The sequence below is a fragment of the Lissotriton helveticus genome, chromosome 7 (assembly GCF_964261635.1).
Source record: "Lissotriton helveticus chromosome 7, aLisHel1.1, whole genome shotgun sequence".
NCBI classification, from domain to species: Eukaryota; Metazoa; Chordata; class Amphibia; order Caudata; family Salamandridae; genus Lissotriton; species Lissotriton helveticus.
The window spans coordinates 1,908,355,501-1,908,379,528 of NC_136068.1; the positions used below are offsets into that span (position 1 = coordinate 1,908,355,501).

Sequence of the window (24,028 nt, forward strand, 5' to 3'; positions counted from 1 at the left end):
TCAAATAGTAGAAGTGAAAGTGAAAGTATGTACACTTTATAGGTTATGTATATCCTTGTGATAAAAAGACAAACATCTACTGTCCGATAGTACAAGTGAAAGTGTGTACACTTTATAGAGTGTATTTATCCATGTGAAAAAAGATACACTTTTCCTCTCAAATAGTATAGGAGGGCATTTGTACGTCCATCATCTCCTTGTGTTTACTTTGTTCGCCCTATGTTGGCCGGGTATGCCCAGATGTGAGTCCCTTGCTCACTTTGCCACTGGATTCAAGCTAGCCTGGCTGATGAAGGGTGTTAGCCAGAAACCGGTCCCAGGATGCTTGTTTCCGGTACAGGAAAGACCTGGCTTGGCAGTTCGGGCTGGACTGTTCCGATGAGGTGCAGGGTCAAGACTGATATGCATATAGATGGGTCTGAACTGAGGTGGCGAAATTAGTTAAAGAATGATGATGGATTCAACCCAGATCTGTGACTGGGGGTCAGTGTCTGAAAAGTTTCAGCGCTCCATCCATCATCTCCTTGTGTTTGCCTTGTTCGCCCTAAATTGGCAGGATATGCCCAGACATGGGTCCCTTGCTCATTTTGCCACTGGATTCAAGCTCGCTTGATTGATGACGGGTGTTAGACAGAAACCGGTCCCAGGATGCTTGTTTCTGGTACAGGGAAGACCTGACTTGGTAGTCGAGCTGGACTGTTCCCATGAGGCACAGGGTCAAGACTGATTTGCATAAAGCTGGGTCTGAACTGAGGTGACAAAGTGAGAATGATGATGGTTTCAACCCAGATCTGTGACTGGGCGTGAATGTCTGAACAGTCTCAGCGCTCCGTCCATCATCTCCTTGTGTTTGATGTGTACGTTTTATAGCGTATGCATATCCATGTGATGAAAAGACAAACACTTGGGGGCTGATTACGATGAGGCACGGAAAGCCAGAAGAACGCAGTTCAGAGGCTTTCCGAGCCTCATCATGGTTTCAAAACCGAAAGCCTCCTTACAAAGGAGCCTGTCTACCGGTCGGTACCGGCATGTATTCCCTATGGATGACGTTTTAAGCCGTCAGTATTCAGATGCTCAGTTTCAAACAGGCTTTCAATGCCGGACATGAAATGTCTGTCAGAAAGCGAGTTCAAGGGCACTTAGCAGGGCCTCCCTCTTGCTGTAGCCACCGGTTATGGGCCAAGGGGTCATGTATGGTGCACTCCCTGTTGTCCCCTGCACCGCCTACCACGCGTTGCATGGATGACCACAGAAATTCCAGTTTCTGAATGAGAGCTTTTGCTGCAGCCTGTTTCTGACTGAAGCACAAGCTCCCATACAGAAAAGGGAGCTTGCAACCGCACCATGTGAGGTTGCACCCTAATTCAAACGTTGGGACTGGCGCCTGGAGTTCGGTCGGTCCAGTATACATGATGGTGTCCTGATAAGGTCCTTATTGTCACATACTGCATGAGGATATATGTACACTATGTACGGTGCATAAAACCATGTGGTAAAAAGCTAAATATTAGTATTTGCATATTTACATTCAAGGCAAAAAGCAAAGTATGAAATTATCGGCTTCCAGGAGTTGAAGTAATGTCTACATATTTATGACATTGCAACAAAAAGAAACATGTTTTTGATGCACTGGCTCTAAACTGATCTTGTGGCATACCTTTCATTGGTAGTTCCTTGATGTAAGTATCTGAAAAAACCCACATGCACATTTTCGATTCCCCAAGGCGGAACATTATCCAATAGGCCCCAAATTTAGAATAGCACATTAAGTTTCCTATAAAATTTAATTAGATATTTGTCTACCATATTCAGTGTAGCCAAGTGACCCATCCTTTGTTTGCTGATTTAGACTAGCCTTTGGTAGTGCTCCCTTTTACCATATGCATTTTTGGAGTCCTTCTCATTCTACAATGCGGTGAGATTTTATGGCATCTATCAGGGAGCGATGATTTCACTGCTACTTTTAACTTTGTATCTATGAAGTGCAGAATCTTTAAATATAGCTGTGGTTATTCATTAAATGAGAAGAGGACTTTTCTGGCACTTGATTAACTTCAGCCCTGGCTGCCAGTGGATGGATCCTGCTGAACCTTCTGGTGCCCTCTCATCTTCGATTTGGACAAGATTTGGACTTTATAGAGGTAGCAGGATTCACTCAAATTTGCTAAAGGATGCAGAGTCTGGGACGCATTCTGAGTTTTTTCAGTAGGTAGGTCACATTTTATTGACAATTTTGTAAGAAACGAGTTATAAATGCTGAAGGTAGTATTTTTGACATATGCAGTCACAGGACTCTCCCTTTCACTTTGTTACCAGGATGTGCGGAACCTCTGAGTATAGATGTGGTCAGTCCACAGTAAGCAGCGGACATCCCCCGCACCGAGGCAGAACCTTCTGGTGCCATAGGTTCCTGGATTTGGTCTTGATGCTGGCCGGCACATCAGTGGATTATCTGCTAAAAAATGGCATGGCTCTGGGAGCCATTCTGTTTATTTTACTTGGAACCTAAATCAGCATTTTGTAAAAATTCTGGTAGGAATGATTTCTGAGAGATGAAGGTTTTCCTTTTGGCACTTACAGTCACAGAACTAGTCATGTTTCTTAAACTGTTAGATGATGAGGGAGCTCATGGTTGTCTGAGACTAGTGTGTTTGATGTGGCAGGAGAGGCCTGTCCTAATGCTGTTCACTCATTCATGAATGAACTCAATATTCCAGTCATTCATCCCAGGACCAAGTTACTCATTATTCTGTCAGCCATCCAATCAATAATTTATTGATTCATCTCTGTATTCATTCATCCATACATTCACCTACCATTCTTCCATTAGTCTATACGCTCAGACAAATTCACCAATCAGTGAAGAAGCACTTCCACATATAAAGTTAGAGGCCTATTGACTTTGCCATTGCTTGTTTTGCCTGGAGGGTATGTTTGAATTAATGTAATCAATTTATATGCAGGAAGGACTAGATAAAAGAAAATAGATAAACTTCAGTTTTTATTCCATGATTTATTTCTCCCCCCCAGCAGTACACTGTCAAATCAAGAATTCAAATTCTGTGAGCATCATCTCAGGTAGGAAATGTTCTTAGTTTGAATTAACAGTGCTCTGAATCCAGTTGACGTAGTTGCAGACCTTGGTGTAAACTCCTGGGTAGTTTCTCTGAGCACAACCAATGCCCCAGGAGACAACACCCTGGAGCTGACCATTGCAGACCACTGGGCCACCGGAATCACCCTGAAAGAAAGAAGGCAATGTTCAGAGATGGTTGAATTGCGAATACTATCTGCAACCGGAGACTAATGCATGCAATAAAGTCAACCTCATTGCAGTACTCTGAAAGAGCACGATAAAGAAATCACAACTTGTAGCTTTCATCATGTGTGATTAATGGCTGTTAGCATAATATTCTGTTGTATGTGTTCTGAAATAGTTATCATTGCTTTAGTTGTTAAATTCCTTTTTAGCCAAATGCACCTTTCCTAAGGGTTGCACCATACACCGCCGCATGAGGCATAGCATTGTGTATGGAAACCCAATCACTACCCATATTTGATTTGTAATGCCATTGGCACATTTTTGCATTTATTTTTCTTCGGTCTATGCATGCCTTGATTTGAGTAGAATGTTGACTTGATTGCAGACTACATCAAAAAGGGTCCCCAAGATGCGTGAGGCATAAGTCAACAGACATCAGTATTGTGTCCAGGTTTGGAGGCCAGTTAGCGGAGCTAGTGCCCTGTGTTACTGTGATACTGACCATGAAGGAATGTTAAAGGAGATTTCTCTTCAACTCATATAATATAGGTCATGAAAGTGATTTTAAAGGTACTGCAGGGATGAAAGAGATCTAGGGCCAGATGTAGGAAGGCTTTTACCGGTCGGTAACGGCCGAATTCAGCAGTTACCGACCGGTAAAAGCCTTTTGAGATGTAGGAGGCATTTTACCGATTCTGTATTTTTTACCGAATTTTTTCCTACATACCATTTACCGATTCTGAAAAACCGAATCGGTAAATTCGGTATTTAAGAATCGGTAAATGGAACTTACCTGCATCTGGCCCCAAGTCTTTAGCGGGGCTTTCCTGCACTGAGAAGACAGTCAGGCACCTTGTAGCAGTGAGGCAATGTGATTACAACCTGAAGAATTGGAAGAGGCATAAAGAGAGAGATGGTCTAAATAAAATCAAGAGAAATGTGGAAAAGATCTGAACTCTAGCGCTGGACCTTTTGGAGGGACATGATGTGTTTGAAGGAGGAGAAAATTTAGATGGTTGAAGAGAATAAGGATAGCAATTGCAAAACTTTGTCAAATGGTTTTGGTTGAAACCATGCTGGAAGGTGAGGTGCACTGCAGCAAATGTCCTCTTTTTATCGCACAATATCCCCACGGAATGTGAACAGCCCTCTTGGATCTCAACCCAGAATCCAGACACAATGTTCTTGTTAAATGATGTTGTATAATATATGTCTTTGCTTCACATAGAAGTTAGCTTCACTGAGGAGGAATGAGAATGCATCCCAAGGCCTTGTTCAGTCTGTATTGATGCATTCCATGCACACTGTGTCAAAACTAGAGACAACTTTATCAGCCGGAGTACCATTGCAGATTCAGTCCTTCCTCAACTCCTCCCAACACTACCCTCATTAATTTTTTCTTCTACTAAATTCATTGCCTTTATTATGTTCCTAAATATTCCTCTCTCCTTCCAGTCGGTTTCTTCTCCACCAAAACTAAACCCTAGAGTAGGACTCCATGTTCTGCACAAGTGCCCTTATGCCTTGGACTCTTCTTGGTAAAACAAAGGCATATTTTACTGTGTCCGGAAAGGGACAATCACTTAAAGAGGCAGACAAATAAATGTTGAATATTGCCTTGGAATATGATTTAATAGTTTACCCACTGTTGAGTCCTGTCTATCAATTAGTTATTACTCCAGTTCCAATGAGCTGGATCTACCACAGATCCAACCACATTGTGCAATGAAATATATACGTTGTGCTGGTGCCGTGTGAAATACATAGACTGTCACATACCTGGCAAGAGTCCTTTCCGCCTTCAATGTATCCTGCGCAGAACATGTTGTTGGTGATCTGCCCTGGGTAGGAGCTGGTGCATTGGCTGGTGGTCAGGATTGGGGCATTCAGGCACTGCAGGGTGTTGGGGTAGTTTGCTGAGGAAAAGTGGAAAAGAAATTCATTCATATTGGCAATAGATATATTCCCTGAACAACACATGTCCTTCTGTAAATTAGAATGAGAATAATAACTGCGCAAGAAAACATTTAAACAATTAAGACAATAAAATGCCTTGAGGAGAGACCTTCAGGATTTGTGCATTTCAGTAAATTGTAGGATGTTGTATCCCTTTTTCTCCATTTCCTCTAGCCTTTTGGCAGAGCTTAGAACCAGCAGAAATGCAGTATACAAAGAGGTTAATTTTTATTATCATTAATATTATCCTGTCATATGTTTTTTTGCTAGTGTAGTGTGGCATTCATTACCCAGACACCTAAAAGGTGAATGGACTTCACATTTAAAGACAAAAAACCTTCAATTGCATGTTGATCTGACTTAGTTGGAACTGGGAATCATTAATGTGTAGCTGCTCTGGGATGAATCCTGGCCCTGAGCATTGCATTCATTAATTATCTGTAAGGTACTGACCTGGCATTTATGAGTGACATGCACATCAACCCCCACTTGAAGTTCTTGTTAAAGATGAACCCTTGCCTCCTTGACTACTTACAGCCACTGCCGGACATGTTGCCCCATCCTGAGATCAGACACTGGGTTCCAGATGCAGGGCAGCCTGACGGGAGGGCGACGGCCTTGACGTAGCTGTTGAGAGTCGCGGCTCTGGACAGCTTGATCAGCATGATGTCATTGTCCAGGTTCCTGGAGCTGTAGTTGGGATGTCTGATGACCTTGGTGGAATCAATGAACTGTTCGGTTCCTTCATTTGAGGCAATGTTGTGCTCCCCAAGTCTCACATTGATACGCCTGGAACAAGAACCACATTCAATATTGCCTTTTAATTCTTTATAGCCAAAGCTGCTGTTTTATATGTTAAATCATTTAGTTGGCATGAAAACAGTTCTTTTATTTCCATGTATTCACCTGGGTATGTTGCTAATTAAGGTAAGAGCAAGCAGCACTCTCTGCTGGTTCATGGTGCTTGTTTGTTATGTGAAAATTAAGGAGTTGAGTATAAGGCATATCAAGGCTTAGTTTATGTCTTTTAATTAGTAAACCTCTTGCACACAATGTCAAGTGTTTGAGTCTTTTTTATGTCTCGTAAATACTATGAGTTTTTCACACATTGTCAAGTGTTTGAAACTTTTGTTATGAGACATCAAGTGTTCAATGGGGAGCCCCAACAAAGCAACCATTGCAGTCAGCCCTGGCTTCCCATTTGCATAGGCATAACTGACAATTGAAAAGCAGGGTTTGCTCCTCTTGTTTGTCACCCACCACAAGGCCAGGCTCGCTTCTAGCCATGACAGGAGATCGAGTCCTCGGTTGACTGTCACACTCTGACCACCTGCTATCCAAAGGGTACTGCTGTCTTTGAAAGCCGTATAATTGTTCTCTGACCGGTTTGTCTGTGATTGTCTCAATAATGGAAGTCTTGATGTAGGCCTTAAGTAACAAATTGCCTTGGGGTTTGCTGTTATATTTTTTATAATATGTCTGCGACCACTGTATGGTGTCATGTTTTGTATAGGGAACAATCTGAATCTACCAAATTACCAATTTGAGTCTTCAAGTTGTCAATAAATAAACCATTGGGTGTGGATAACAATCTGTTGGCTGGGCGCTCAAATGCTGCTTCCCCGATTGGCTCATGAAACCTACTACCAAGAGTGAGTGTTCCTAGGAGTTGGTCAGATTTGTTCACTTGCCATCTGGAGCCCGAAATGAAGTCAGTCGGTGTCCTCATCTGGAAATTGCTGGCCTTACAACAGTATTAGTGAAATATGTTCATATATCAGGCATTCTTCGTACTTGAATGGCACCACTACATCCTTCAAGTCCCAAGGATTATATGCAATTATTTTCTATTTCCATTCCACTGTTCAGCCATGAAATGTGTGCATGTGCAATGGGAATTACAGAAGGGGGCATCCAAGCATCAGCAGCCATTTCTACAGCACAGAAGAGACCCCCGAGCACAGAAGCAGTCAAAAAATACCCATCAAAGCCAAATTCTTACCAGAGTGCTTATAGCCACTTGAAGGGTCTGCCCTTTGGCTAAAACCATGGACTTTAAACATGAGCTAATGCCGTCAATATGGAAGTTCTTCAAGTTTAGTTTGAATAATTATACCCATAATCTCAACTATTGACTGCCCCAAAGAATATGTACGAAGGTTCCAGGTTAGAATAGAAAAGAGGTGACATGGCTCAAAGCGGAAAAAAAGAGCTGCTGTAGGCCAATAATTTAATTGAATTATTTTAATAACAAACATTGGGTTTGCCCCCCTTTCCTCGGAGACTCAATAAAGCAAAATAACTTGTGCCCCCACTCTTGGGCAGCTTCCATATGTGCTGATTTTTAGTATAGTCTAGATCGGTTTATCAGGCGTGGACCTGCTGTTGTGAATGGAACTGAAATTGTCTTACATTCAGCTTGGTTAATTGCTTTCTTGCAAGATGAATTCACTGGGAGTGTATACCCCAGCCAATAGCACGCATAGCTAAACTTCAATGAACTTACGATTGGTAGCAGTGAGCAGCCGACACGACCCATTGACTGTTGATGAGGGACCCGCCGCAGAAATGGTAGCCGACATTCAGGGACACCTGGTAGGGGAGCGCATTCTTCCCACAAGTGTAGCCCCCAACAATTTTATCATCATCATCAACGGGGAAAGCAGCTGAAAGAGAGGCAAGAAAGACACTGAAGGTAAATCAATGTATAAAATACTCCATTCGGTGATGTATACACAAACACCAACACCAACAATGATGATGAGGTGATCAATTCAAAATTATCAAAATCCTACTACACTTTTCTTAAATATCAGATTCTGCTGGATAAACATGTGTGAGACAGATCTTTAAATTTTGAATGTTACTAGAGATAATTTGCATATTTTGGGGTCAATTTGAAAACCTAACTGAATTTAACTCTCCAAAGGGCAAAATAATTCCAAGCAAAATTGTTACAATATGTTTCTGAATGGATGTGTCATAGCGACATGGGGGATTATTTACAAGCCCCTTGCACTACCTTGGCGTCTCTTTTTTATGATACTCTGGCAATGCAGAGTGAAGACCTATATATGCTAGGCCCCACAAAGCCACTTCAGATGGTTCTTAATGACCTCATAGACATAGTAAATGTCATGGTACTTATAGAGCGCACTGTCACCAGACGGTCACCTTGTGGTGTCGCCTATTTGGCTTCCTGCCGCTGATACTCATACCGCTGTGGAACCCCTCCTGGCTTTTCCTGTGAGTTGTCCACTCCTGGGCACCCCTGGGGTGAAGCCAGGCATCCTTAGCACTGTTGGGGCTGGTGTGGGGCTGGTGTGGAGATTAAGCAAGCTATTGCCCAGAGTTGCAGCGTGGGCCCTGTGATTAGAATAGGTTCCGAGGCGAGAATTAACAGGTCCGAGGAAATTGAGCCCAAGACCCCGCCGAGGCGAGTATCGAACCCTGATCCCTGGCCAGAACTCTGCATCAGGGTCTGCCACTCTAACCATTGAGCCACACTCCTCCACATAGTGTAAGGCAACGCAGCGCAAGTTGCTGTGTTGCGATATACAGCGTCAAGGAGGCGTTCCATGGGTATTGCAGTGGATTTTCCAATGCAATTAGCAGATTAACAACGAATTGTACATCTGGGAATGTGGCAAAACTGTAAGCCTCCCCAGGGAAGATCTAAAGAGAAAAATATATTTATTATCTATATTTGTGCTGCACAAAAACAATCCTGCCAACAACGCAGACACCCTTGCATTATGGTGTAAGGGTCCCTGCGTTAGTGATAGGCAGCAAATTGTGCGCTAGCGCTGTCTGAAAGGACAGGAATTCGCTGTATCTCATAAATACGGTGCATTCCTGCCCTATCGATTTGGCAAAAAAACATCCGGGTCTGAACTACACCAATTCATTGTAAATTATGCCCTAAGTGCATAAAAAAGACACAATAAGCTACACATTTCAGTACTGCTGCGGTAACTATAATGTGATGTCCTTAAAGCATCAGCAAACGTGCTGCCCAGAAATATCACCATAGAAAGAACAGACGCTGTATTGGTAAGAGTTTTTGGATAAAAGGGGTATATTACCAACAACTAGCGATAGTTTTTGTCTCTAACTTGTTTAGAGACAAAAATTATCGCCGCAAACCGGCGATTTTTATCGCAGATAAACCTTGCTATTAGCAAGGTTTATCGCAAATGCGATAAAAAACGGCCGCAATGCATGAATATCGCTGAAAAGTCGGCGATATTCATGCATTATCGAGCAAATGCTCTTAGCCATGTTATCCACCTCCCATTGGATAACATGGCTAAGAACTGCTCAGGGCAGGTGTTAGCTTTTGGAGATATTAGCGCTTAGCGCGAATATCTCCAAAAGTTGGTAATAGGAGATAGCGATGTTAGCGACTGTTTCCAGTCGCTAACATCTTGGCACGCCCACTTTGCATGTCATTAGTGATAAATATCACTGACATGCAAAGTGGGGCCCATGATGGTCGCTATCTCCTACTAGCTGTCGCTAACTGGTGTTAGCGACAGCTTGGTAATAGGGAGATAATTTTATCCCCGCTTTCTTGGCTTTTAAAGCCAAAAAAGCGGAGATAAACCCCCTTGATAATATGCCCCAAAGTCTCTTATTGCATCAATTCTCCTTGTCTCGTTCATAGTCCTGCAATGCAACAGGCCTATTGGTTTTCTATTTAACCGCATGCGTGCTGCGGTCATTTTTGCGCTGTGCGGCTTTTTTCCAAAAGCCGCGTTACATGACGAGCTCAGCTCGTCATGAGCATGGAAGGGGTTAAGTCTAATTGAAGCTAAGCTGAAAAGAGATAACCCTCTAAAAAGTAATAGCTGCATTTCAAATGTGAATCCATCTATTCATTTTATTTCTCTACTCTTTGTAATCAATTGTTTCTTTAACATTACATACAAAACAGCATTTCTCACTTTTTAAAGGCAATGTTATGAATGTTTGGTAGCCAAGTTATTAAACTCTGCTTGTTCAAATATTCTAAAGAGTCTTGGCTTGTGCTTTGGAAATGTGTTTGGCCTAGGTAGGAAACATCTAAAGAAAACGAGCAACAAACAAGTTGGCATCATATACATAGGGATGATTAACAGCTATCACCACAATTTCTATGCTGAGAACATTTAGAAAGAAAAATAAATGGTATCAAAGAGCACAAAAAAGCTGCTCTTCAGCGTTCTCATATTGCATAAAAACAAAAACCCCTCCAACCTATATTCTACAATGGCCAAATATTAAAGAATAAATCATATTTTTAAAATAAAGAGGAGAATAATCACAAACATTCACCAATGAAAGTTAGCATGCCTGGTCTGTAAACTCAGAGGCGCTTCTAATGCTGGACACCCACTGACATGGATAAACAACTGTTTGTTCATTCAACGTAGGTGATTGGGTGAAGGTATGATCAAGTCAAATGGAACCAAAACTGCCAGTGAGGGATGCACCACAGGTGTGTGACTCCCAGTAATTGCAAACTAATCACTATTTTAAAGGGACTGTAGAGAATGAGGTCTGAACCATTCTTAAAGAAGCTGTTGCAATTTTTGATTAATATAGGTTTGTTTACATTGATTCACCAACATGAAACTCAGTAATGTTTCTTGGTATTCTCCTGTGCACTAAATCACTCAAACCAGTTTAATGGCTTGTGGTGATGGCCATTCATAACTTGGTGAGTCGTAATAATGAATCTAATATACCAATCAGAAGAGCAGGTCACACTGTCCAGGACTCCTGACCACTGTACGCTCCATAAAGTGGAGGTGGCCTTGAGTGGCCTGTGCAGTTGCCAGTTTTCTGTCCATGGACACAGAGTTGGATCTCGATAACTTCCGATATGCCTGCTGATCCCCATCGGTGATCAATGTATTGTCAAATTTGACCTACACCCTTCACTCATGAGTAGTGATGAACTCACAACAACATATTGAGAAAAAATGTGAAATGAACCATTCAGAATAGCAGGCCACACATTCCAAGACTCCTGAACCCTTTAAACATTGGTGAGGTGCAGATTGAGAAAATTGACCTCCACCAATATGGGGAGAAAAACCTGCCTTTTGAGAGTGGATTGATGAAGTTATCTACCCCAGTGACATGTGCTGTAATGCAAACTCACCAGCAGCTCCCAGGAGGGCACAGATCAGAAGGAACTTCATGGTTGTCCTGTGAGCGTTGGCAGAGTGACTCCTCTGATGGAGATCCGGATATTTATACCCAGCCAGACCCAACTTTATCTGCTTCTTTCCAAGGCTACTTCTATTTTTGGGTGAAGCAGGTGATGATATGCAAAGAAAATGCGTATAATGTACTGAAGGTAATTCAAGAACAAGATCAATAGGTTAATGATTTAGTCAAACTGTGTCCTTCATTTAATCACCATCGAGTGACTGCACACCAGGCGCTCACCATCCACAGATAAGCTGCACTGAACATGGGAACTGGGCACAGCGGATGGCAACACGTGCACAGATAGGAAGGAGGAGAACCCATGGTCTCTTGTCAGTCTAAAAAGTAATGAGGCAAAGCACTAAACAGTGGAATAAGATTTAGATCAGGGCTCAGCCATTCATAATAAGTTATTCAAAACACATCACTCAATATTCCACAATATTCCATTCGGTTTCTGGCTCTCAAATACCAGCCCCCCCCCCTCAAAATGTCAAATATTAGCAAGATGAGAGTGAGGTAATCAATATTTTAGTGACTTCCCAAAAACTGGTGTTAGAAGACATTAATATAGCTGTAGATCAAAACTGAGCATGTGTATCTGCACATACTAGCACACACATGTATATATATATATATATATATATATAACATAAATTAAGAATTGATGATACATTTCAAACAAGCATTGGCAAAGCCAATGCTTTTACTCATGCTGTACTTTCGGCATGACTACTGATCAGCATGACTGAAAGTAGAAGAAAAAAGTTTTTAAAAAAATGCAATGCCATGGTCAATGTTGGCAGTGTGATGGCACTTTTTTTTTTAACGTACAACCATATGGCGCAGCAGACGTGCTATTCTACAACATTATCTAAAAAATTAGCAAATCCAATAGATCTTGCATGGGTGAGGCCTATTGGCTTTGCCAGTGCTTGTTTAGAACTACTCATAAGTATAAGCTCTACAAGATGCATGGTCCCCTGAGGGCACTGTCATATAGTCACCATTTCTACTGATGTCTAGTCAATAACACAGCTCTTAGTGCTGTAAAACAACAATGAATGTAAATAACAATGAAGAATGGAGTGGGAAGGTTGCAGCAGACATAAAAACTTAGAAAGTATGATTGCAAAAGACTCCTGTTTTATTCTTGATGAAAGATTCCCCAGCTGAACTAGAAAACTGCATATCTGGAAGCATGCGCACACCAACTTTGAGGCCTGTTGTCATTTTGTTGGTTCATTATTTATACACTAGAAAATTAATCACTGATGACATCTCAAATGGCATCATTGATGACATCACTGATGGCATCATCGAAGCTTCTTTTGTATACATTGCTCGATAAATGTGTATTACATTAGAACTCTGAATGTAAGTACAAAGTAGCTAAAAAAATGAGGCATTATTAAGGTAATCACAGAAACAACTCCCTTGGGTGTAGGAAGCATGGGTTATGTGCCACATTGACCCTATACCATACACTTCAGGGGTAGCGTACACCACATTAACAATTATCCACAGATATATGGGAAACCCTTATTGCATACGGTGTTCAATCTCTATACAACTGTTCAGAGAAAGTCAAGTTCCTAACAATACTGAACGTCTGTTCCAAAACCAATGCCCTTCTATGGACAGCTTTTATCTGTTGTTAACCCCTGACAGTCACTAAACCTACATTGAGAAATGAAGTTAATATGAGTAGAGAAGTGGGTAGTGTAAACAGTATTCACTCTATGGAGACAGTTTACCTGTAGCACACTGCACTGTTTGCAGACAATGAAACTCTTATGGGAAATACACTTCAGAGTATTAACAAGTATAAGAACAGTGTTCACTCTATGCAACACTTGGAAAAAAAGGGGAACAGCCTTTACGACACGGCTGTTACACCGCGTGCCGTGTTTTTTGTACATAGGCTGGTGTTGGAATAGTAAATAAAAAAATTCCTAAGTCCGCACCCCCCTCCAACGCAAGTCGTGGGAACAGTGTTCACTCTATGCAACACTTGGAAAACAAGCATTTGCAATGCAATAGGTCTCGCATTAGGAAAGTTTGAGCTATTGGTACTGTAAATGACAAATTTTTTATTTATGTGTTGGTTTTGAAAATAGCGAAATTAATAGCTTTGTCATTTACAATGCCAATAGTTTTAACTTTCGCAAATGTGACACCTATAGCATTTGTAATGCAATATGTGTTGTATTTACGTGACCTAGATGTATTGATATTACAAATAAAAATGGCTTTTAATTTTTTCAAGAATTAATACTTAAATAAAAGTTATTGTAATTTATAATGGCAATAGCTTTTGTAAATATTTAAAGATTATGTTCATTGTATTTTATTGTGACGGAAAGCCAAGAACAGAAGTGAAATATTAACATCTTTTTGTGACATTTGTAATAAAGCTTGAAACATTGAGAGAACATATGTGAACCAGTTGTTGTTGAATGGTTGCACATATTGATGCTGTGGTGGCGCTGAGTGATGTTGTGGTGGTGACGAGTGATGCTGTGGCGTTCAATGATGCTGTGGTAGCGCATAGTGATGTTGTGGTGTCCCTGAGTGATGCTGTGGTGGTGCTGAGTGATGCTGTGGTGATGCGATAGCTAGATAGAGTGAGTGCGATAGATAGAGTAACTGCGATAGATGAGGGCGATAGAGTGAGTGCGATAGATAGACAGATAGATAGAGTGAGGGCGATAGATAAACAGATAGATAAAGTGTATTTATGTTGCATTGAGTAGAGTGTAAGTATGAGGTGTGCAATTATGTTGCATATAATTATGTGGCACTGAGTGGTATTTGGAGTGTATGTTCCATTGCAGAGTGTGTGAGGGTGCAGAGTGTGTGAGGGTGAAGAGTGTGTGAGGGTGCAGAGTGTGCAGTGTGTGTGAGGGTGCAGTGTGTGTGAGGGTGCAGTGTGTGTGCGGGTGCCATGTGTGTGCCGGTGCAGTGTGTGTGCGGGTGCAGTGTGTGAGTGTGCGGTGTGTGAGTGTGCGGTGTGTGAGTGTGCGGTGTGTGAGGGTGCGGTGTGTGAGGGTGCGGTGTGTGAGGGTGCGGCGTGTGAGGGTGCAGTGTGTGAGGGTGCAGAGTGTGTGAGGGTGCAGAGTGTGTGAGGGTGCAGTGTGTGTGAGGGTGCAGTGTGTGTGAGGATGCAGTGTGTGAGGGTGCAGTGTGTGAGGGTGCAGCGTGTGTGAGGGTGCAGTGTGTGTGAGGGTGCGGTGTGTGTGAGGGTGCAGTGTGAGGGTGCAGTGTGTGTGAGGGTGCAGTGTGTGTGAGGGTGCAGTGTGTGTGCAGTTTGTGTGAGGGTGCAGTGGGTGTGAGGGTGCAGTGTGTGTGCAGGTGCGGTGTATGTGTGGGTGCAGTGTGTGTGTGGGTGCAGTGTGTGTGTGCGGGTGCAGTGTGTGTGAGGGTGCGGTGTGTGAGGGTGCGGTGTGTGAGGGTGCGGTGTGTGAGGGTGCAGTGTGTGAGGGTGGGGTGTGAGGGTGTGGCGTGTGAGGGGGTAGTGTGTGTGAGGGTGCAGTGTGTGTGAGGGTGCAGTGTGTGTGAGGGTGCAGTGTGTGTGTATGGGTGCGGTGTGTGAGGGTGCGGTGTGTGTGTGGGTGCGGTGTGTGTGGGTGCGGTGTGTGTGGGTGCGGTGTGTGAGGGTGCGGTGTGTGTGGGGGGCGGTGTGTGTGGGGGCGGTGTGTGAGGGTGCGGTGTGTGAGGGTGCGGTGTGTGAGGGTGCGGTATGTGAGGGTGCAGTGTGTCATGGTGCGGTGTGTGAGGGTGCGGTGTGTGAGGGTGCGGTGTGTGAGGGTGTGGTGTGAGGGTGCAGTGTGTGTGAGGGTGCAGTGTGGCAACATGTGATAAAATAAAGGAGGACCCCGCTCAGGCTTATAGGGGACTGGGGGGAAGAGAGTTCTTTTAAAGAGACATAAAGGCGTCCCCACTGGGAATGGACAGATATTCGATGTCCAATTGCAAGAGTAATCACTCGAGTGGAAACTATTTATCTGCAACACAGCATGCCATCAACTGGGCGGGAAAGGTAAAGGTACAAAGCTATATCCTAAGTTTCTTGTGGGGGGTTCAGAATTATGGTAGATACCTTTGAACAAATTCACATTTCTTGTAATAGTATGATACAAAATTCAAAATTGAAATTCAAACTTTTAGGAAACTAAAGAAATTTTTTTTTTGTCAAAACATGCATAAATTCAAAGAAAGAGAGATGTATTTTCCACACTATATGTCTTGTAAAAATCTGTTACACTTTATTCTATCACAATAATTACACATTATTACAATAATATTAAAACCACATGATCAAACATTAAGAAATGTATAAAAAAACACAAAGAATCAAAACAGTCGACGCGGCGTTTCGGTATTTTTGATGGTGGACCTTCCTCAGGACTGATTCTAAATGAATTTAAAAACATAGAGTTACCATTCTTTTTTGGTACAGGTTAAACATACATCTCTCTTCTCTCTAAAACATATCATCCTATCTTTTCATCATATTTCATACTCTACTTGTGTCTTCTATCATTTGTTCTCTACTGCTACCACAGGGTACTGTACACTCTATGACAGATTTTTTTAGTATTTTTTCAACATAAAATTATTTAAAACAATTCATCATTCTACATCCACATTCCTACTCCTGTTACAGAACTAATAGAGTTTACCTTCCCCTTGGACATCTTGTCCACTGCTGTTAACACTTTACTAACACATAGGTTGGTACATTAATAGACTAAGGATCTGAACTATTAAACTATAAACAAATTAATAGCCACAAAAATGAGTTTACTCTATATTCTTTTCTGCCCTATTCAACAGAAAGACACTTGATGGGTAGAAGAATGGAGTTTAGACCCAACAACCAAATGAAATATTGAGTATATCTCTTCAACTATCAAGGTATACTTTTTAGATCACAGAATGCAAAAGCTATAAGTTTATGAACTTAGAGAACTATAAACAAATAATTATATCAAATAATGTTTATCCTATACAGGGACATCATAACCTTAACAGGCCTTGAGCGGTCCATGATCCCGAAACCCATAACTTGCACATGGGAAGAAAATATGACCATTTATTGAAGGAATAACATCTTCAATGAATAAGGTATATAATAGTATAAGAACTTTACACACATACCTGCACTATGTGTTAGTAAAGTGTTAACAGCAGTGGACAAGATGTCCAAGGGGAAGGTAAACTCTATTAGTTCTGTAACAGGAGTAGGAATGTGGATGTAGAATGATGAATTGTTTTAAATAATTTTATGTTGAAAAAATACTAAAAAAATCTGTCATAGAGTGTACAGTACCCTGTGGTAGCAGTAGAGAACAAATGATAGAAGACACAAGTAGAGTATGAAATATGATGAAAAGATAGGATGATATGTTTTAGAGAGAAGAGAGATGTATGTTTAACCTGTACCAAAAAAGAATGGTAACTCTATGTTTTTAAATTCATTTAGAATCAGTCCTGAGGAAGGTCCACCATCAAAAATACCGAAACGCCGCGTCGACTGTTTTGATTCTTTGTGTTTTTTTATACATTTTTTAATGTTTGATCATGTGGTTTTAATATTATTGTAATAATGTGTAATTATTGTGATAGAATAAAGTGTAACAGATTTTTACAAGACATATAGTGTGGAAAATACATCTCTCTTTCTTTGAATTTATGCATGTTTTGACAAAAAAATTTTTTCTTTAGTTTCCTAAAAGTTTGAATTTCAATTTTGAATTTTGTATCATACTATTACAAGAAATGTGAATTTGTTCAAGGGTATCTAGCATAATTCTGAACCCCCCACAAGAAACTTAGGATATAGCTTTGTACCTTTACCTTTCCCGCCCAGTTGATGGCATGCTGTGTTGCAGATAAATAGTTTCCACTCGAGTGATTACTCTTGCAATTGGACATCGAATATCTGTCCATTCCCAGTGGGGACGCCTTTATGTCTCTTTAAAAGCAGTGTGGCAACAGACATGATCTATCAGCCATAAACAGGACCAGGCAGCTGTGCTCAGATCTTAAAGGGAGCAAACTTTCCAATCAATGAAGAAAATAACAAATAAGCTGTGTGTGAGGGTGCAGTGTGTGTGAGGGTGCAGTGTGTGTGAGGGTGCAGAGTGTGTGAGGGTGCAGAGTGTTTGTGTGTGGGTGCGGTGTGTGTGGGTGCGGTGTGTGTGTGGGTGCGGTGTGTGTGTGGGTGCGGTGTGTGTGTGTGTGTGGGTGCGGTGTGTGTGTGTGTGGTGTGTGAGTGTGCAGTGTGTGAGGGTTCAGTGTGTGTGAGGGTGCGGTGTGTGAGGGTGCGGTATGTGACGGTGCGGTGTGTGAAGGTGCAGTGTGTGTGTGAGGGTGCAGTGTGTGCATGAGGGAACAGTGTGTGTGAGGGTGCGGTGTGTAAGGGTGCAGTGTCTGTGAGGGTGCAGTGTGTGTGAGGGTGCAGTGTGTGTAAGGTTGCGGTGTGTGAGGGTGTGGTGTGTGTGAGGGTGCAGTGTGGCTACAGACATGATCTATTAGCCATAAACAGGACCAGGCAGCTGTGTTCAGATCTTAAAGGGAGTAAACTTTCCAATGAATGAAGAAAATAACAGATAATCTGTGTGTGAGGGTGCAGAGTGTGTGAGGGTGCAGAGTGTGTGAGGGTGCAGAGTGTGTGAGGGTGCAGAGTGTGTGTGTGAGGGTGCAGAGTGTGTGTGTGGGTGTGGTGTGTGTGTGGGTGCGGTGTGTGTGTGGGTGTGGTGTGTGTGTGGGTGCGGTGTGTGTGTGGGTACAGTGTATGGGTGTGGGTGTGTGCGGTGTGTGTGAGGGTGCAGTGTGTGAGGGTTCAGTGTGTGAGGGTGCAGTGTGTGAGGGTGCAGTGTGTAAGGGTGCGGTGTGTGTGCGAGGGTGCGGTGTGTGTGCAAGGGTGCGGTGTGTGTGAGGGTGCGGTGTGTGTGAGGGTGTGGTGTGTGTGAGTGTGCAGTGTGTGTGAGGTTGCGGTGTGTGAGGGTGCGGTGTGTGAAGGTGCGGTGTGTGAGGGTGCAGTGTGTGAGGGTGCGGTGTGTGAGGGTGCAGTGTGTGTGAGGGTGCAGTGTGTGTGAGGGTGCGGTGTATGAGGGTGCGGTGTGTGAGGGTGGACAGCATCAGGGGAGATTCTCATCCCTTATGTCTCAGACGTGAACAACCACCTGGATAATTCAAGCAATTTCTGGTGCAACCCTGGCGTAGCACAGTTACATTCATTCCCAAATGGCAGAGTGGGTTCAATGAAGGTTCTTAATATCAAGGCACTATGAAACCCTCCTGCGGTTACCGTGGACAATACACTCATGTCTTTAGGATGTCCCCATTATGAAAGTAATATTCAGGACAATATTCCCCCAGAACTGGGCTGACTGAAATGATTCTCAAACATATAAGGATGCCTGACTAGCTGAAGCCCCGTTCTGTGGTTTCCCTACATTTTGACTAAAAGTGTGACTTGTCACAGCAGGTCGGAAATGGGACTGGGAACCTATTATGATCCTGTTCTGCCTGCACCTGGCCGCTTAAACGATAGCTTCCGCAGACTATCACATTCATAGATCAAGTGGTAAACGTACGAATGCGTTTGCGTGTGAATGGGGGTTGAATCGTGCACTCTTAATGGGAGCGAACGTGTGAAGGGATGATTTGAACACTGGGTTGTGAAAGAACAAATAAAATACACGTGCAACCAAGCGTACACATACAGACAGATGCGCGTGTGCGCGCGCGGAAACAGACACGAGAACAACAGAGGATGCAGAAGCATAGTTTGCGGCAGGAGTGGACAACGGACTCAAAGAATAAAAAAAAAAACAAGCAGACTGAACTCCTTTCGCCTGCATAGGGCATCATATTCAACAAAGGCCAAGGACTTAAAGGCCTTGCACACTGTATGCAGAGGCTAGTAACGGATTGTGCACGGAGCAAGGGTGGCCTCATCTTTCCAGCAGAGAGGCCACCCACTGAATGGACACGACTCCATCCTTGCAGCTAAAGAGACCAAGGGCTGAATGTACACTGGATTCCTTGCCGTGCAAGTAATCCCTTCAGAGATTTATACGCAGCCTGCCCGTCGCTAGTGTTGAATAAAATGTCATCTTATTATTTTTTATGAGAATATTCGCCCACGAAATTGGTGCCTGCCTCGCGGGCGGGCTCAGGCGCAGTCTCGGCCTCTGTTTGCGCTCGGAGCTCCGACGGGGCTCTCTCTGCACGGGATCAGGTGTGACTGCAGCTAATAAGCTTTGGTCGCACCGACCTCGGTCCATCCCCCCCCCCCCAGAGTTGGCCGAGGCTGCGTTCATTTCAGTAGCAGATTGGGAGCACCGTTTCCTTCCGTCAGAGTCAGACCATCAGCCTATCAATGTAACATGCTCTTTTCATATAGCGCTTAATGCAATTGCAGTCTCACTTTGTAGCGCTGTGCATATTTTATTGACTTGTATCTACAGCTTTACACAACTATACAATCTATAGACACGACTCTTCTTTTCATGTAGGAAGCCCTTTCTGTTCTCTTCCCACTCTTACCTACACAGAAGTAAATATTTGACATTACCCAAGGCTGGAATTCACAATCGTTTGTAGAAGAACACACACAAGAAACCAGCAATTTATGGGCGTTTGCCTACTTTCAAGGCATCACATCACCTACTCCTTTCCACTGTGTGTAGATATTCACACACTTCAAATGACAGCATGCTCTCATAAGTGTACTAGTGAGTAAATCCATTTGTCTGTGTAAAGTCACATCTTTTAAATAACAAAATACATTTTATACTTGTACGAAGAGCAGCTGTGCATCTAAATTCAATTTAAGTACGTTCACATGGTACCAGGAAGAGGCCTAATGTACATAACCCCAAATCAATTACGATATAGTAATGTACTTTTACAAATATGAGATGTGAAATTCAAAAGAAATCTGACGAAAATTAAGGAAGGGAGCACAGTTTTGAAGCGTCCTGACCTGTACCCTCTGGAAGTGTCCCTGCAAAGGTGGTTCACTGAATCTAAAGAAACATCCATAACAATTAATGTTGATTTGACTCATACTTTTCAATTAAACGTACTATTATACATGAACGCAGATGTTAAATTTTGTTTGCACCAGACTCGTTTTTTTTAATGGAAGATATGATGAAAAAGGGTTCAGGCAGATCAGGTCGTTTTACCCCCTTTCTAGGTTTGCCCGGCGTTAGCCGCTTCTCACCCAACTCACGATTACCAAATAAAGAGGCAGGCGCTGGAGACTGGAAGGCAGGAAACAGGAGTTTATTTCCGACGGAACAGAACACGTCAAATCAGACAACAGGGTATCTTCTCGAGGTGCTCTAACAACATCTCTGAGGCCTGGCCTCTTATACACAGTTTTATGGCTTTATTGCATACATTACATCCGTAACATTTCTTTGAAGTACAGGAAGACATCCTCGGAATCCCCGGCTCAGGCCCGTTCCCACACACATCTACAGTAGGAGTTCCTACCCCTAATCTCGGCATGATAGCTACCGCGCAGCTGGACATTCCGCTGGGAACAGAAATGCGGGCGATTGGTCGGATCTAGGGGTGTGAGGGCATTGATTAATCCCCGCTCCTTTGATGTGAGGTGAGGTCCTACTGTAGGGCAATAAACTGCATCTGCCGGGTGAAGTGATGGCCTGGGATCGGGGCGAACAATCGGGCAAGGAGGAAGAGGTTATCAAAGGGCCTGTTTTATGAATGAGATGAAAGGGTGTGGGGGTTCAGCACGGGATGCGGCTCGGAGGCAGGGTTGCGCTGGAGGTGTGTTTAGGGCTCAAGCAGGAGGGATCGGGGGCTGTCAGAGCGCGGGGGATGCTTGCGAGGCCGGAGAGTGAGGGGGAGAGAGACGCGCTGGCTATCAGCAGTGGGCAGAGAGGCCATGGCATTCAAAATGGCTGCTGTTTACGTGCCCGTACGAGTCTGGAAAAGGGACAAGATGGCGCCAATTATGTTTATGTCACAGCCTAGATTTCAACAGTCCTCCCTTTTCAACATATCTAGCCAGCTTGTCAATTTACGTCAATCCCCATTATATTACGTATTTCGATATCATACAAAGCTTTCATACGTTCAGCTTCAAAATTCGGAGTCTTAGGGCACATGCAGTCAGTAATGAGTGAACACAAAGGGGGCAAGCATTGAATACCTAGGCAACACCCACACAGTACCACGACCGGTATCAATATAAAGGTAAACAACCTCCATCCCCAGTCCTTCAAAGTACCCCAGAACCAGCTCCCAAGCGACCATCCTTCCTGCTCCTGGTGAACCTCCGAGGAAAGTCTGTGGAGGTGTTCGATTGCTTTGTAGACTGAGGGCGAGTTATCTGGCACGTAGGTGCAACAGCTAGACCCGATGATGCGGCATGCTCCTCCACTGTCGGCTAAAACCACGTCTAGAACAAGGCGGTTCTGAAGAGCCACCAGGCGGACTGCCTGAAGCTCGGCCGTATTGTTAGTGAGGATGCCAGCCGTGATGTTCATGGTCGTTTCTACTGCCTGGGTCAGGTGTCGGATGGCACGGCTGTTTGCCATTGGGCCCCACAGAGGAACAAGTCCTTTTATTGCATCCAGGAACTGTGCTCCGGTGGAGTCGGCTTGTTCAATGTCTTTTGCGCGTTTCTGCCGGTGATGGTTTGCTGGGGCCACGTACGTTGGAGGGAGAACGAAGGCGATGTAGCAAGTACCCCCCCAACTTTTTGGAAGCCAAGTGTAAGCTTTGGTGCCACAAACAAAGTACATATTCGGAGAAGCAACAAAGGAGGGGGGATCAATTGAGTCCAATGTTCTGGTGATGTGGCAGGAACTGTGGCCCACCAGCTGTGTTCCCAGGCCTTCGAGGCACACGAGGCCCGTGACATTGATAACAGACAGAGCCACAGTCAGAGTGGCAGTAGTTCGTTTCCGTAGGTAGGAGAAGGTGGGTCTGACTGGATTATGGACCACCTGCATTTCAACTCGTTCCTTGGCAGGGATGTCCATCTGGAAGGAGGGACCAGAGGTCAAAGGATAAAAGGGAGCAGATGTTTTTCCGGTTTTGTTCAGCCAGAACCCATGGTAGAAGTGTGACACTGTTTGACCTGAAGTGGCGTTGTCCTTGTTGCTCTCTTGCAAGAGAATCAACCAGGCAAGGCAGGAGCCGTGAACTGAGAAAGGGGAAGGGTTGAAAGGGATGGAGTGTCCGGTGGCATGCGGGAGCAACCCGCAGATCCAGCAGTTGGTGGCGTTGGCGGCAAGGTTGTGTTGGTGCAGCAGTTGCACGAAGGAATTGTTCCAGAATTCCTTACGCCTTTCTCGGAGCTGAGGCGAAAGGGAGATCAGGTGATGCTCTTTCATAGTGGTTGGCTGTGCAGTGGTCAGCAATATCTGATGAGCGGGTGCGCTCTCTTCCACGATCCAGAAGGAAGTCATGAGGAGGAGGCAAAAGAGGAGGACAATGAAAAGAGCAATTGTCTTCGATTTGTGTATACTGTCAGTCTTTGGGTTTCGATAACGGGTATTTCCTGTTGCTTCTGTCGTCTTCTTATCTGGCGCTTCCATCATCTTCTTATCTGGCGCTTCCATCATCTTCAAGGTGCTCGGTAGTGGGCAGAACCGCTGACTTCGTTTAGCCTCTCTTCGGGTAACCCTTGGTTGTGTTTAGGCTACCGTTCTGAGATTCAACTTAGTCTGTGGTCTACTTAGCCGAAGCTCCCTCCTTTCGACGCAGGAAATACCCTTCCCTGGATGGCACAGTGGGATCAGAGAATTTTGCAAGTTCGAGTGCCTCGGTGTCAGGATAACAGTTCAATGATGACCAGTCTTTGTTCAGCAGTTCTTCTTGGGTGCTGACGTTTTCTGTCGTGGTCAGGGTCGAGGAGACCTTCTTGCAGTGGTGTGCGTGCAGCCAGTGTCGCTTCCCCTCCACTCGAAGAGCCGTTCGGGTGGTAATCAGTACTTGCCAGGGGCCCGTCCACCGGGGTTCCAGACTCTTCGTCCGTTGGAAATTCCGGATCAGCACATAATCCCCGGTTGGATATCGTGACCCGGACCCCTGGAAGCATCGGGGATGGCCTGCTGCACCTGCTGATGAATGACAGACAACGTTTTAGTCAATTTGCACAAGTAATCAGACAGTAGGACGTCCGGGACGTCGTGAATGGAGGTCGGTTTAGGGGCAGTCCAGAGGTTCATCGGTCGCCCAAATACAACCTCGTAGGGGGTCAAATGGTGCTTAGTGGGAGTGGAGCGCATCGATAGCAATGCCAGTGGGAGGGCATCTGGCCATTTAAGTCCTGTGGTGGCCACTATCTTTGACAGTTTTAATTTCAGTGTGGCGTTGTGTCGCTCAACTAAGCCAGCAGATTGGGGGTGAAAAACTACATGAAACCTCTGTTTTACACCCAACCCTTTCAAGATTAGTTGGATAACTTCAGCTATGAAGTGGGGGCCGTTGTCGCTCCATAGAATTCGACAAAGACCGTAGCGAGGGAAAAACTCTTTCAGAAGTACCTTGGCAGTGGTCATGGCAGTGTTATCACGGGTTGGATAGGCTTCTACCCATTTGCTGAAAGCA

General features: G+C 44.0%; 1 protein-coding gene across 1 annotated transcript; it reads right to left on the minus strand.

Moving 5' to 3' along the window:
- Positions 1 to 3,022: 3,022 nt before the first annotated feature.
- Positions 3,023 to 11,430, minus strand: LOC144770872 (trypsin-like). The gene is made up of 5 exons (XM_078655665.1): positions 11,370 to 11,430; positions 7,728 to 7,887; positions 5,757 to 6,010; positions 5,045 to 5,181; positions 3,023 to 3,244 (listed from the first exon to the last, which is right to left on the minus strand). The coding sequence occupies exons 1-5, from the start codon at positions 11,407 to 11,409 to the stop codon at positions 3,095 to 3,097; spliced, it is 741 nt and encodes a 246-aa protein (XP_078511791.1). The 5' UTR covers positions 11,410 to 11,430; the 3' UTR covers positions 3,023 to 3,094.
- Positions 11,431 to 24,028: the final 12,598 nt, after the last annotated feature.